We start from the raw sequence: 14126 nt of genomic DNA, 5'->3' as shown, positions 1-14126 counted from the left end.
GCTCTTTCCAGCATAGACCACTGCAACTTATTCCAACAACAACAATCCATATCAAACCAGTGGACCTAACCAGCAACCTAAACATTGATTTTGAGCGATCCAAGGGCACTACCTAAGCAATCCTCCACTCCCTTCGGTTCATCCGACAAGTCCATCAAGTCGTCCAAACACCCAACGTCCCCAGAATCCGGAAGAAGCTGATCGTCGCAACCGGCGGTAGCAGTCGTAGCTACCTCCTGTAAGCGACCATCAGCATTGCCAACGATAACTTTGGCTTTCTCACATTGTGCGTCCTCATCCACGTCCATTTTACCCTCTCCCAAGACCTCGCCACTCTCGGAAATCGGAGGAGTCTGCTCAGGCTTATTTGTACCACCCTCGAACGTAGAGTTTTCACCACTACTCTCGCCATGATGAGCTATCACATTGGCCTTTTCAGCCACTCCTGGTGGCACAATTATCTTTCCCTTGGAATTATAGAAACGGGCGATAAGTTCCTCATGCTCGGATTCCCAACGCTTTATATTTCGTTTAGCGAGCATTATGTTTCTGGTAAGTCGCTGTAGTTCACGTCCCTAGATATTGTATGGTGCATACATCAGTGACAGAGTTCAATATGTATGTAGGCTGGTGTGGCATACCGCATCAGCCATGGTCATATTCTCGATAGGCGCTCTTGGACGATCGGTCTGGTCTGTTTCATATCTCTTTTTGTAGGATCTCTGGAGAAAATATGAGCCAGAGGTTGCGTATAAGTTGGTAAAGAACAGCACATGGGGTTTCTCACTCTAGGAGGCATGATTAAAAATGAGGATCGCTGACGTCTGGTGGATGGAGTGTGATGATTATAGGTGTATAAGGATAGAGTTGATATTCAAGCGAGTGTAATGCCGTGCAGCAAATGATAGGTAAATGAAACGGTGATGAGTAGAGTGTACCTAAGGATGGTCTCAGGAATGTGATGAATGGTGTAGCTTAGATTGGCGCAAGAGAAGGAAGGTGCTCTCATGTTCTTTCTCTATCAAAAGGGTTCGTGTACCCCTTCATCACGGTGATCTGTTTGTTTCGGGGCTTAGGGCAAATTGTTCGCAGATGTGAACACCATTAGAGAGCGTAATAATATACCGTGCTATAGGTATCATCTGTGTGTATAGATTGCCAAGGTAGAGGTCCTGGGTATAACAAGGTGCAACATAAATCGGGGGTCAGCGGCCATGCTTCCGGACGCTATGGTTGCTTAGCTGGAAGGGACCCTTTTTCAGATCAACACCGAAGCTTTATATAGTACCTTTAACGATTTTCACCAGCATATAACTTGAAGACTGTCATTATATTCACAGCTGAATTCTCATCGAGCACCGACATACAGTGCATTACCGGTTCCAGGCATCCGCATAAAAGCAAAATTGCTGCAGTGCATGATCAGAATGACTCGTTTTCACAAAGATGAATTATTAATTCCATGTGTGAATTGATAGTATTGCTAGGTTGAGCCTTCAATGAACGAAATACGGGTTTAGGTTTTCACAATTTCAATGATCACATAAGAAATAAGGACCCTTTTATAGGCGCACTTGCCTATTAGGCTGCCTTATTTCTGTGGGATCCTTCCGATTTTGCGTACGCAGGATCCACGGGTATCTCCAACAGATTTGATTCTTCCACCAAATATGTCTATAATTTCATCATCAGTTGCAATCTGAAGTCCTTTCTCGAGGAGTCGCATCGATCGAGTTCTCAGATAGTCTGACAGATTTTTGTTTCTGGTTTGATATATAAGCTTCTGTTGAGGCATCCATGTAGGCTAGTCACGTGCTGCGCTCAGACCTCCCACACACAAAGCACCTCTACGCGTTGCTTTGTTTCGCTCTCCTAGATAGCTTAATTCAACTCACTCTTTTGCTTCCGGTGTTTGTTCATTTGTTTTGTTTATTTTGTTGCTTTTGTTGCTGTAGAACATACCTCAACAGGTTATGAGCCCGGCCTTTATACTGTGAAGCTATTCAGGACTTGTTATAGCCAGCTATTTATTACCAGATAAGATATTCTACTGCAGAATACTGGTCTTGGTAAATCTAATAAATCTAATTAGATTATTTATATATATTAAGAAGATATATTATATAATTTATCTATTTGTTTATACCAAGCATGTTGAACAGGTAGAATAATATAAAAAATTAAATATAAAATATTATTTAAGAATCTCTTTTTAAAAGAAAAGAAAATAATAATATTTAAGTTATAAATAGATAAATTATCTAAGTAAATATTTAATAAGATTTCAGGATTACTACTCTTACTAGAAAAATATATAAATTTCTTAAAATAATATTTTTAAATTAAACAAATATTTAAGAATATCAGACTACTAGACTTGATTAATAAAGATTTATTTAAATCTGATAATAAATATATAAAATATAAAATATAATAAATTTATTTAAGAATTATTTAATTATAATTAATTTAAAATTTATTAGATAAGATACTGGATCTATTTACAGATTCTATTAATAAAAAAAAATATATTAATAATATATATTAAATACTTTAGAGAATTATTCTCAGATACAGTATTATATTATATTAGAATATTATATATAATCTTTTTAATATAAAGTAATCTTTATATACTATAATAATTAAATTTATTAAAAATTTCTAATCTAACTTCGCCCTTAACAGAATTCTATAATATAAAATATTAGTTTTTATAATAGTATTTATATTTTTATAGAAAATAAAAATTAATATATTTATATAAATTATTTTAGTAGAGGACAGGATACTAGAAAACTTAAATATAATTTATAATAATAATAATTTTTATATTATCTGTAGAAATGCAAAAAAATAATATAATAAATTTTATAAAATAAAAATAATAATTATTATAAAAAAAAATTAAGATTTATTTAACAAGCCATCTACTATTAAGAAAAAGTAAAAAAAGATTATATATTTTATAAAAAATATTTTTTATAAAGAGCATACCATTAAAATAAGGAAAATAATCTCTAAGTATATTAATAAAATATATAATTATTATAAATATATTAGTTATAATTAAATAAAATATTAGTATATTAATATAATCTTATATTTAAAGTAGTAGAAATTATATATTCTAAATATCTAGTTCTTCAGAGAAAAATATAATTAATATAATAAAAAAAAATTAAATTTAAATTTAAAAGATAATTTTAAAATAATATTTATATCTATAAAATAGATAGCAGAGATATCTACTTAATATATTATTTTATATAATATAAAATTAGATAATAAAAATTTAAATATTTTAAATTTCTCTAGAATAATAATTAGAAATATTATTAATTATTTATTATACTGGATTTATAATACAGACAGCTTTTAATATCTTATATCTAATTATATTTTATTAAATTATTATTATAATTTAGATATTTCTAGTTTTTATAAATATAGTATCTTTAATAAAGAAATTAATATTATTAAGTTAACTAGCTACTAGATCTTATTTTTATTTATAAATAATAAATATCTTAAGATCTAGATTAAGATATTTTATTAATTAGATTTTACTTATAGCCTTCTCTCTGCGGATTTTTTATGAAAGGATTTCAGAATATATATAAATATTAAAAATCTAATTTTATACAGGAAGAAAAATAATAAAATAATAAAATATTTATAAATAAATAAAAATATATTTTTTATATATATTTAAAATATAAAATTAATTCTTACTATAGTTAATCTTTTATTATTATATAAATAATATAAATATATAAGATTCTACAAGATTATTTTTACTATAAAAAATTAGTAAATTAAATTTAAATACTATAAGAATCTTTACTATGATGTATATTTATTAAAAAAAATAAAATATTTAATATTAAAAAATTTTATTTTAAAGATTTTTAATTTTATATAATTCTAATATATAGATATACAGCAGATAACTTTAGTTAATTATAAAAGATTTAAATATTTTCTGATAATAATAAATAATATTACTTGATTAGTTAGAATAGTTATATTAAAGTAAAAAAATAATATCTTTATAAAACTAATTCAGATAAATAATAAATATAAAAATATAGTTAATAAATATATTACTTCATGGTATCTTGATAAAAACTATAAATTTAATAAATTTAAGAAATAGATATATTATAAAAATTAAGAAATTTATATTATTATATTATTTTTTTAAATACCTGAAGTTAACAGACTTGCTGAATATTATAATAATTTATTTAATTAAATAAATAGAATTATAATACTTAATTTAAGTCTATTTATAATATTCTAGCTGTTTATTGTAAGATTTATTATATAAATTTTTAATTACTTAATTTCTGCAGGAAATAAAATTAAATAAATATTTATTTATTTATACAGGTTATTTTATAATCTTTTAAATCTTGATATCTTACTTAAGTTTCTATATATATTTAAATATTATTATTATTAATATATATCTATAGAGAACCATATTATCTTTAAAAAAATAAATTCTTATATTAATACTAGTTATTTTATCAGATTTAATAAAGATTATAATTATATATATTTAATATAATATTCTAATTTAAACAAGATTAAATACTTAAGAAATATAATATTCTATAAAGAATATATATATAAGAATAATTATAAAGATTCTGGTAATATAATTATTATATTTATATTTATTTTTAAGAATCTAATTATGCTGATACAAAGTATTGAGATTAATTTTAATAAAATAATTATATATAATATATAGAATATAATTAATTATAATAAGACTTTTCCTGTATATGATAATGATACTAACTTTATATATAAAAAAATAAAAATTATATTTATATTAATTAAATTTATTAAATTTATTTTTTCTGCTCTACCTGCGCTTATTATTTTAATTTATTTAATAAAGAATCTCCAGGATTATAAGATATTATCTATTAAATATATAAAATAAAATTTTTAATTTATTAAATTTAAATCTCTTACTGCTACAGTCACTGTACTGAAATAATTTTAATAAATTATTAAAAAGAAAAATTCTTTATAGCTAAAAAATAAATAAATAATTATATTAAAATAAAAATTTAATTTATTTTCTTTATCTATTCTTAAATAATATAAGATTAATATATTAAATATTTATATAAAAGCTATTTTATTCCTGCTTATTTTATATTAGAAAAAAGCTATAATTATACAGATTAATAAGATTAAATTAATAAATATTTATAAGATGATTGACTGACCTGCTGGTACTTATATAATTTTAAATAAATAAATATTTAATCTGAAGATTAATATAAAAAATATTATTATATAATTTTATACTTACTAGATAATTTACAGTAATTATTAGATATCTAATATTAATTATACTGAATTCTTTATCCTGGTAATAAGTAAGATTATTTTTAAAATATTTATAATTAATATAACACTGAAAGATCTTTATTAAAAATAATATAATATTATTTTTATTTATTTATATATATAAATAAAAAATAAGCAGATTTATATAAAATAATTAATTAAATTCTATAAAAATTCTTCTGAATATATATATTTATTTAAAATAATATTTTATAGACTATGACAGGTAATATATTTTTAATATTATATTTTTAATAAAAAATTATAGAAAATTAGTTTTAAACTCCTGCTGGAGGATCTGTATATATATAAAAATAATAATATATAATTTATTATTTATATAAATAACTTTATTATTATTAGTCCTGAGCAGGTAGATCTGATTTTAATAAAATATTATTTAAATAAAATATTTAGATTTAAAAAGCTAGATAAATTAAAAATCTTATTTAATTATAATATTTTTTATAATTATAAAGCAGGCAGTATCTTGTTTAAATAATTTATTTATATAAAAAAATATTTTATTATTACTGAAATATAATTCTACTTAAATATTACTGTTTCTATAATATTTATTTATATAAAGATAGATTATACTGAGATATTAATTAAAGAAATTAATATTAATAAATATTAAAGTTTTATAAATAGATTAAATTAATTAATTACTAAAATAAGATCTGATTTATATCTTGCTATATTTTATTTATAAAGATATATATATACTTTTATTATAGTAGATATAAAAGTATTAAAAAATATATATAAATATTTATATAATATTATCTTTTACAGGATCACCCTGGCAGCTGATTATATTAAAAAAATTAAAATTTATATAAATATTATTTATACTAATTATAAGAATAATAAATTAATAAAAAAATAGATTATATTTTATACAGATAACTTTATTATTTAATTATCTAATAAATAAAATATTATTATATTTTTTTTTATTATTATAAAATACTGTATATATAATACCGCTGTTAAAGATATTCTATATATTAAGAAATTAATATAAATATTTAATTTTAAAATATCAGATAACAGTAAGATATTCTTATTTAGTAATACTATTAATTTATTATAAATTCTTAATTATAGTATTTATACATGGTTTACTAAATAACTAAATAATTATTATTTATTTATAGCAGATCTTATTAAAATAAATATTATATTAATTTAATATATTACAGGTACTTGTAATCCTGCAGACAGTCTTATTAAAGTATTAAATTAAAAGAAGTTCTGTAATTTTCAGATTCTTTTAAAAATAATTCTATTAATTATATCTATATAATATCCAGGAAATGATACTTAATATATAAAAGATTACTTATTTAAAAAATATTTATAATTTTATTTAGCATCTCTTCATATGCTCCTTTGCTTAGGGAGCCGTATTGAGGCATCTATATAGGCTAGTCATGTGCTGTGCTCAGACCTTCTACACATAAAGCACCTCTATGTGTTGCTTTGTTTTGCTCTCCTAGATAGCTTAATTCAACTCACTCTTTTGCTTCCGGTGTTTGTTTGTTCGTTTTGTTCGTTTCGTTGCTTTCGTTGCTGTAGAACGCGCCTCAACAGCTTCTATTATTGATATTTAATAAAAGGGCCTTGTTCACGGTCCATATCTTTTACTACTGTGAAGGCCGTCACACCGCTCCCGACTTCCACTGCTATTATGGAATGAGACAGAGTAAGCCTGAGATTTGGTTGATATTAAAAATTAGTAAGTGTGATACATTCAATTTTAGCAGCAAGGTTTGTCTAATAATATGTACGCGAGCATCTCTTAAAGGCGATTTGTCAGCTGATCATGGCAACTGCAATCTATGCTCCATTAGTGACATCGAACGAACAGTTTGCCAGCATGGTACAACTGATACATACAAGTAGATCATGTGTCATAATATGATCAAAAAATATAGGCTTTCAGCAATTATGCACTTTGTAAGAGACTGCATAGAGAAGTACTCGGTAAATCCTGCAGAACGAAACAAAGAGATGCACACATAAGATGGCCAGTAAAACCTCAAGACAAAGTGGAGGCATGCAACATCTGCAGACACCACAAGAGGCAAAAGCCATGGTCACCTGATCTCTTCGTACTCATCTTGTACACTGATTTTCGCGAGTCATGTTTCATGTTGCCGCGGGAGCTACTTACTTACTACAGCTGGGAGACCCAACTGCCGTTCTATTGGTACAAACCCACAGCTAAAGGCAACTTACTATGACTAAAACTTCAAGCTCTGGGACCCCTACTAACGGGATTTTCGGGATGATCTGCATTTCTATGTCAGGTTAGCTGTCATCCATCAAACTCCGCTATCGTTGCCGGTACATCCGACATGTTCCTAGGGCATCAGTACAGGAAAGAAAAGCACATCACTGGGTCTAGCACTTCCACTCAAGCATTAAGAATAGCATTCTAGTCTACTATTGGGTATTCTCCCCTTATTCAGGAAGCTTAAAAACCGATAAATCCCTCTCCCGAGTGGCCAGACATCCCGACATGGTCGTGCATCTAGTACTAAAACCCGACAAAGCAGCAAGAGCTTAGATAAGACAAAGAAAAAAAGAAGATCCTTCTTAACTAATCACCAGCAGGCAGGATCAAGGCACGCACGAATAGGATCAACCATCGGAATCAATCAAAGGTGACTCGGAGTCAGTAAAGTAAGTCGGACCCATCCCATCGGAGTAGACCCTGAATCCACACCTACCTTCCTACCTGCCCACCGAACCCAGCAGAAACCTACTACTAACAACACCTGCCCTTCTACAGGGAGGTACATCTCAGCACACCGAGATCATCCCATAAAAAGAAGTACTACACCGGTACCCACGAGGGCAATCCCACCACCACTACCACCGACCCTCCCGTCCACAACCCACCGAACGAATAATAGATGGAAGTTCCCCCCAAAGCAGTCGCCACCCGGCAGCGCGGGCGAACAGCTGATCTGAGGTTCGACAATTATCTTGGCGCTTGCTCCTTTACCCTTTCCCGTTGTGATGTACCCAGTAGTTAGGATAGTAGGAGGGAAATATCTGGCTGCCTAATGGCGAGAGTGGGCCTGGAACCTGCTCGCTGTGCGCTCCGTTTGGAGGATGGCTTGCTGTAGGCGTCCGGGGAGGGCTGGGCTTTAAATATAAGCTTATTTGGACGTCTTTTGATGCTATACACCTGGGTTTGATGATTTCTTTGTCGTGGTGGTGATGTTTCTATGGTCATGAAGGGTACGGAGGAACGCGGAAATTGTTGCCGGTTCAGTGTGGTCACGTGCTGGTGTGTTTTTTGTGAGGGTAGGGTTTTTATTTTTATTTATTTATTTATTCCTTGGTGATAATATTTTGTTTGATAAATTCTGGTTTTGATTGTCGTGGTAATTTGTCTATCTTCGGGCTTACGGGAGAACGAGCAACACTAAGCGAAAGCATGCATTCTCTGGGTTTCTCTCTTTCTCTAGGATTACTGTTGGTGTGACTGCCGCGCTGAGGATAGAGTCGGAGCCAGAGTGGAGCGAAGTGGGTACTGTCAATATAGTGCGAGGGAGAAAAAGGTACTAACAATGAAAAAAAGCGCATGATGTTCATTGCGAATACCACATAAGACGGAAAAATCCGCCTCTTCCTGTTGTTCCACGTAGTATCAAAGCGTGCGACGATCCATGACGGCATGACACACGAGGGACAAAGAAAAGGTCGGACCACTGGACTACACCTGCACGAGCATGGATAACGGGTGTGATAATGGCCAGGCCAGGCCAGCCACGTCATTTCCAGATTGGCCTACACGCGTAAGAGGTAATCAATCCATCAATCTAGCCGACTCCGCAGGATGGACTTGCATCCCACGACTAAGTATATGCGACCGTCAATCCATGCTACATGAGGTAAATACGACGAGATCTCTTGTCTCCAACATCCCCGGACGGTTGGCTGGCAGTGAGAATTGAGAACATGCCAATCTCCCTTCCCCTCCGCATTAAACGGTGGATGACCTTGTGATCATCGCGCAGTGACTTCGAGTATGTCTCCACGAGCTGATGACGACGAAGGCGATCGGTGAAAAAGGTTTCAAAATCCAACACCAACGGGAATTTGCCTTCTACGTGCCGCAAACCCCGATCCGAGGGACCCTAGAAGTCGCTAGAAGAATAGGAAGAATGGAACGCTTCTTACCAAGACAATGTCTGACACAGGAGGCCAGAGAGACGGAGATGAACCGGAGCCAGGAGATACGGATACGGAAGACCAGCGGACGAGCGAGATGAAGAGTTTAACGGAAATACGGCCAGAAGAGCGAGGCGCGGGTGGGGCGGATGCTCGGGTGGGAAGTCCGAGGCGCGGTGAATTGCCTGATCCAGTCAGAAGCCGTCTGGTTCGAGAAAAAAAAAAAAAAAAAAAGATGCGATCGTTAAGAAAAATTTTGCAAGACCACTCGGGAACCATAGGGCCTGAACATGAGGGATAATCGAGAAACTCTTGGGTAATACCTACCATTGTCCTCCGTAGGTAGGGAACCGACAAATGGATCGTCAATAGCTTCTCACTTCAAACAATCGCCCCTTCGTTCAAAGCCAAGCCATGGCAACATCCCTATAGGGCAGAGGTAGGCGGAAATGGCAAACCAAGCAGCGAATTTTAGCCTGGCTCATAAAAACCTGGGTATGAAGGCCTTCGAGATCATAATTCGAAGTGGTCCGGCTTCGGGAGCGGTGCTTGTGAGGAGAAGTAAGCATTGATTGCCAAGGCCGTGCTCATTTTGCACGGCGGGTGCCCATTGATCAGCTCATCCGTGAATGGGCCTTTGCATTCCACTACGCGATGGAGACAGCTTGGCGCGCCAGGAACAAATAAACGAACGGCTCGGGCTCGGTGTATAGACCAGAGAGCTGATAGCCTTGGTGGACACCGTCAGCAAAACACCCTGGACGGATCACGGCACTAGTTAATGGTAGTGGTGGGTGCTAAGAAATCATGTACGTACTGTGGTAGTGGTACACAGCAAGTACCCTGGGAAGTGGACTACCCAGCTCCTCTACAACACTAATTCTCTACTAGCTCCAACACTAGCAGCTCCCTGAACCATCGCATCACTCCATGAAGACGACCACTGTTACCAGTCAAGCTGTTAAACAACGGCTCTGCTGGTAAAACTCCGGGAGTCTAAAAGTAGTATTTAACTGTTAGGCTCGCTTGCAGTCAATCAATGGTGAGCAAATTATCCGAAGTACAGTACATCCCAGTGGCATCACAGTAGCTCTGGTGATCAGAGGGGAGAAGAGGTCCGTGATGTGGCCGGCAGACCCTTGACTCATTCCAGGGTCGATAATCTAGTCGAATACTAAGAGTTAACGTGCGTAGTAGCGACAGCTCCTCCCCCTCTCCCAGCAAATAGTTTACCGCCAAACTAACAGGGGGGCTGATTCCTGTGAGGAGATGACCCTGCCGCCGTAGTCCAAGTAGTGGTAGCCGTTATTCTCCAAAGGCAAATCCCAAACAACGGAGCCAGAGCCAACGCGCATCGCCCATGACTCTCCTCCATTCTCCATCCTCCGGTTCGTCGCTGCCGTCCCTTCCCGTGCTGCTCTGGACCTGCCACTTCCGACTCTTCCGATGCTTTCCAGATCCGGTGACAATGGCTAATCCACAGTGGCCATCGCTAACTTCCCATGGCAGGTCATACGGCAAATCAATCAATATTATTAAGATCCCCCCCGATGGCGCCGCCCAGCGCCGTTGCAGAGGCACCTCACTGTTACAGGAAAGAGGAGTCAGAAAAAAAAAAAATTCCCTCCGTTGCAGTGCTTATAAATTAAAGCCTAGCCCCGCCTTTCCATCCTATCGAGGGAAAAAAAGAGGGAGAAATCGCATTGCGACTCTGGCATGGCACTTTCTGGTCAACGAAAATAACCGCCGTCTCTAGTCTCTCACCCACTGCCCTGTCACCAATCCACCCTCCCCCTAAACACTTCCCTCACTCCTAAACTCGCACTGCTGTCGTTGCTTCCAGCTGTTGCTGTTGCCGTTGTTTTTTGTTGCTGTCAACGCCGCGATCAAACTCTTAATCTTATAGCGTGAAGAAATGGATACCCAAACAACCGTCTTGGCGTCGCGCCAGTCCGGCCGGAGCTCCGAGAGCAGCTCTCTGGACGCTGTTGAGAAGCAGAAGCTCGCCAACAAGGAGCTTCCCCAAACTCGCCCTGATCTGCACAATTCGGCATCGCCCAAGCGATGGAAGACCTTTTGGAAGGCCTTCCGGTATCTGAACAACCTCACCCCCAAGCAGGTCGATGACTTCATGGCATCCTACGTCATCTACAATCTCGACTGGTCTGACGAGAAAGCGATGATTGAGACGCTAGGTCCGGACTATCAGGCAAAGGTCGGCGACTGCCTCAAGGCGTACTATGGAGTGCTCAACCACCTGTGCGCGCTGGGCGACGTGGAGAAGATGTACATCCCCCCATTTATGAGCAAGAAGGCGACCGTGCTGGAGAACCAGTTGTTGTACGAGGAATCGATTGCGCAGGATATCGGCCTTAGCGCCGGCGATCACGTGTTGGACCTGGGTTGCGGTCGCGGAAGAGTGGCCGCGCACATGACGCAATACTCCGGCGCGAAGGTCACGGGACTCAACATCGATCCCAATCAGATTGGCCAGGCCAAGACTTACAATGAGAAGCTCGGATTCAACAACAATTCTTTCGTCGTCCAGGACTTTAACAACCTTCCCCTGCCCTTCGAGGATGCTAGCTTCGACGCTTTCTACCAGATCCAAGCACTCAGTCTGTGCAAAGACCTTCCCTCCCTCTTCCGCGAAATCTACCGCGTCGTCAAGCCCGGCGCCAAGATCTCCCTCCTCGATTGGGTTAGCCTGCCCGACTACGATCCGAGCAACCCCGAGCATACCGAACTCATGCGTCGCGTAAAGCCTTTGATCGGTGCTGTTGGCACTCCCACCCCCGAAAGTCTCGAGAAGGCCCTTACCGATGCCGGCTTCTCTGTCGTCCGCTCCGACAATGCCAGTGTTGGAGGTCTGCAGGCGCCCCTCATTGACAAGGTTGACTTCTACTTCCGCTCCATGCGCCAGGTCATTTTGGGACTGGTCAAGACCCACGTGTTGCCCCGCCACTTCAAGACCCTGATCAACCGCTTGTGTCTCGACGGCGAGGCTTTCATCAAGATGGATACCATGCGACTTGTGACAACCAGTTATCGCATCATCGCCCAGAAGCCTCTTCAATAAACTACACACACTAAGAACAGGACTGGGTAAAGGGAATTGGTCATTTGCTGCACATCGAGGATTTATCCACGTGTAAAAGGGTCACCGCCCCTGCATCCAGGAAGCAGACCATTCTTTGTGGGCTGGGGTTTCAATGAGACCCCAACGGTGATAGCTGGATGGGACGCTTCCACACATGCAGTATCCCGCGGTTGGATGTTTCACGTCTGACGCATCTCTCTCTGCAATATGCTGATGATAAGAGCGAGTCACTCAACTTTGGCACATTTGAGTTCGTCGCGTCGACTTGATCGCCGCATCTTTCCCGGTCCTGTGGCCGCGGCGCGTTTCTGTCCATAAAGTGAGTGCCTGCTAATGTCCCAACATCGCACGCTGGCCTCGCTGCACAAAGCGTTCATCTATTGTACGATTGTACGATCGGCTTTCTCTGACTTGGTTTTGAAGATATTTGTTTTTTTTCCGGTTCGCATCTATATACCCTATAATCTCTGGCGGCTTTGCGGATCATACCCATTTCATGACCCCATGGCAGAGCGCCCCGACAGTTCTTTGTTACCAACGCTCGCTCGCTTGCATTCTTCCTGGTCAGTTGGGTTGCATCCATCCTGCGTTGTATTTCTGTTCAGCTCTGCGAAGCCTAGCCGGTGTTTTTGGTGTCTCGCATATGGTTTCGTTTCATTCTGATCTTAGGATACCCCATGTAGATAGGGCTGTCCGTATAGAAGTACATAGACTAATACCACTTTTTCTTCTGCGATGACTGTCAATGAGAGACTGCGAAGCCAAGTATGCCAACGGACCGAGTATCACCGATAGTTGGTCGTGCTCTCATTGTGCTAGTCTGGCAAGCCGCCTTGTGATTTACGTAAGGTATGCCGGCGAATCCGACACACGTACGTCACATGACCACGGGATGTCGGGGGATGCCTCGACCAGACAATACAACAACATGCCTCTGCCTTCATGCACGCCATAGGTTTTTGGCCAGCATTTCTAAGCTTCCCTGCATCCTGCTACCGACCCGAGTATGCAATGCCGAGTCAAAGATTAGACTGGGAGGAGCGCAATCTATGCTTCTGGCTCGCTCGCTATGACTCGAGGTACCCACCAACACTTTAGTCTGTGTACCCGCGCAGAGGCACTAACTCCAGGATGAGCGGGTACCTATCCACGAGTTCCTCAAGCAGCAACGTATAATAGGTGGGTTGATATCGTGAAAACATTTCAATCCATCCTCTCCAAGCACTGACAGCGACTAGGAAAGCGCATCACGGACCATCCATATCACCACGAGGTGTACCGGCCGCAGGGATGCGTCTCCACTCATCCGCGCTGGAGTCTCAAATCACAGGGCGCCTTTCGAGCACGTTGTCCGTGGTTCCCCCGCCCTGGGCCTGGGCATAAGGTCCCTATGGCACCCGCATCAGCGTTCCCTTATCGCTTGCCTAACTAAGCACTTGCTTTATAACCTCGCCCT

The 14126-nt window shown here is 36.8% G+C and overlaps 4 protein-coding genes across 4 annotated transcripts; 1 reads left to right on the top strand and 3 right to left on the bottom strand.

The window, feature by feature from the left end:
• Positions 1–32: 32 nt before the first annotated feature.
• Positions 33–1229, bottom strand: BO79DRAFT_177297 (uncharacterized protein). The gene is made up of 3 exons (XM_025679916.1): positions 788–1229; positions 642–722; positions 33–575 (listed from the first exon to the last, which is right to left on the bottom strand). The coding sequence occupies exons 1-3, from the start codon at positions 797–799 to the stop codon at positions 78–80; spliced, it is 591 nt and encodes a 196-aa protein (XP_025537297.1). The 5' UTR covers positions 800–1229; the 3' UTR covers positions 33–77.
• Positions 1230–9665: 8436 nt separating this feature from the next.
• BO79DRAFT_289089 (uncharacterized protein) lies at positions 9666–10952 on the bottom strand (the record flags this gene model as incomplete). Its single annotated transcript, XM_025688749.1, has 2 exons — positions 10816–10952; positions 9666–9755 (listed from the first exon to the last, which is right to left on the bottom strand). Coding segments are annotated over exons 1-2 (219 nt in total), but the record flags the coding sequence as incomplete, so codon positions are not given.
• Positions 10953–11406: 454 nt separating this feature from the next.
• On the top strand, positions 11407–12826 carry BO79DRAFT_36394 (class I SAM-dependent methyltransferase). Its single transcript, XM_025689129.1, has one exon. It carries the CDS (start codon positions 11486–11488, stop codon positions 12647–12649), a length of 1164 nt encoding a protein of 387 aa, XP_025537295.1. The 5' UTR covers positions 11407–11485; the 3' UTR covers positions 12650–12826.
• Positions 12827–12901: 75 nt separating this feature from the next.
• Positions 12902–13623, bottom strand: BO79DRAFT_230513 (uncharacterized protein; the record flags this gene model as incomplete). The annotated part of the gene is made up of 4 exons (XM_025684102.1): positions 12902–13000; positions 13128–13226; positions 13345–13423; positions 13547–13623. The coding sequence occupies 4 exons, from the start codon at positions 13621–13623 to the stop codon at positions 12902–12904; spliced, it is 354 nt and encodes a 117-aa protein (XP_025537294.1).
• Positions 13624–14126: the final 503 nt, after the last annotated feature.

The sequence above is a fragment of the Aspergillus costaricaensis genome, assembly GCF_003184835.1.
Source record: "Aspergillus costaricaensis CBS 115574 unplaced genomic scaffold BO79scaffold_25, whole genome shotgun sequence".
NCBI lineage: Eukaryota > Fungi > Ascomycota > Eurotiomycetes > Eurotiales > Aspergillaceae > Aspergillus > Aspergillus costaricensis.
The sequence above is the reverse complement of the archived record's forward strand: the minus strand, read 5'-3'. Positions and strand labels throughout refer to the sequence as shown.

Coding starts and splice junctions, on each gene's coding strand:
- BO79DRAFT_177297 (XM_025679916.1), bottom strand. Junction 576..641: donor ATATGACCATGGCTGATGCG/GTATGCCACACC, acceptor TACAATATCTAG/GGACGTGAACTACAGCGACT.
- BO79DRAFT_36394 (XM_025689129.1), top strand. CDS start 11,486: ATGGATACCCAAACAACCGTCTTGGCGTCGCGCCAGTCCGGCCGGAGC.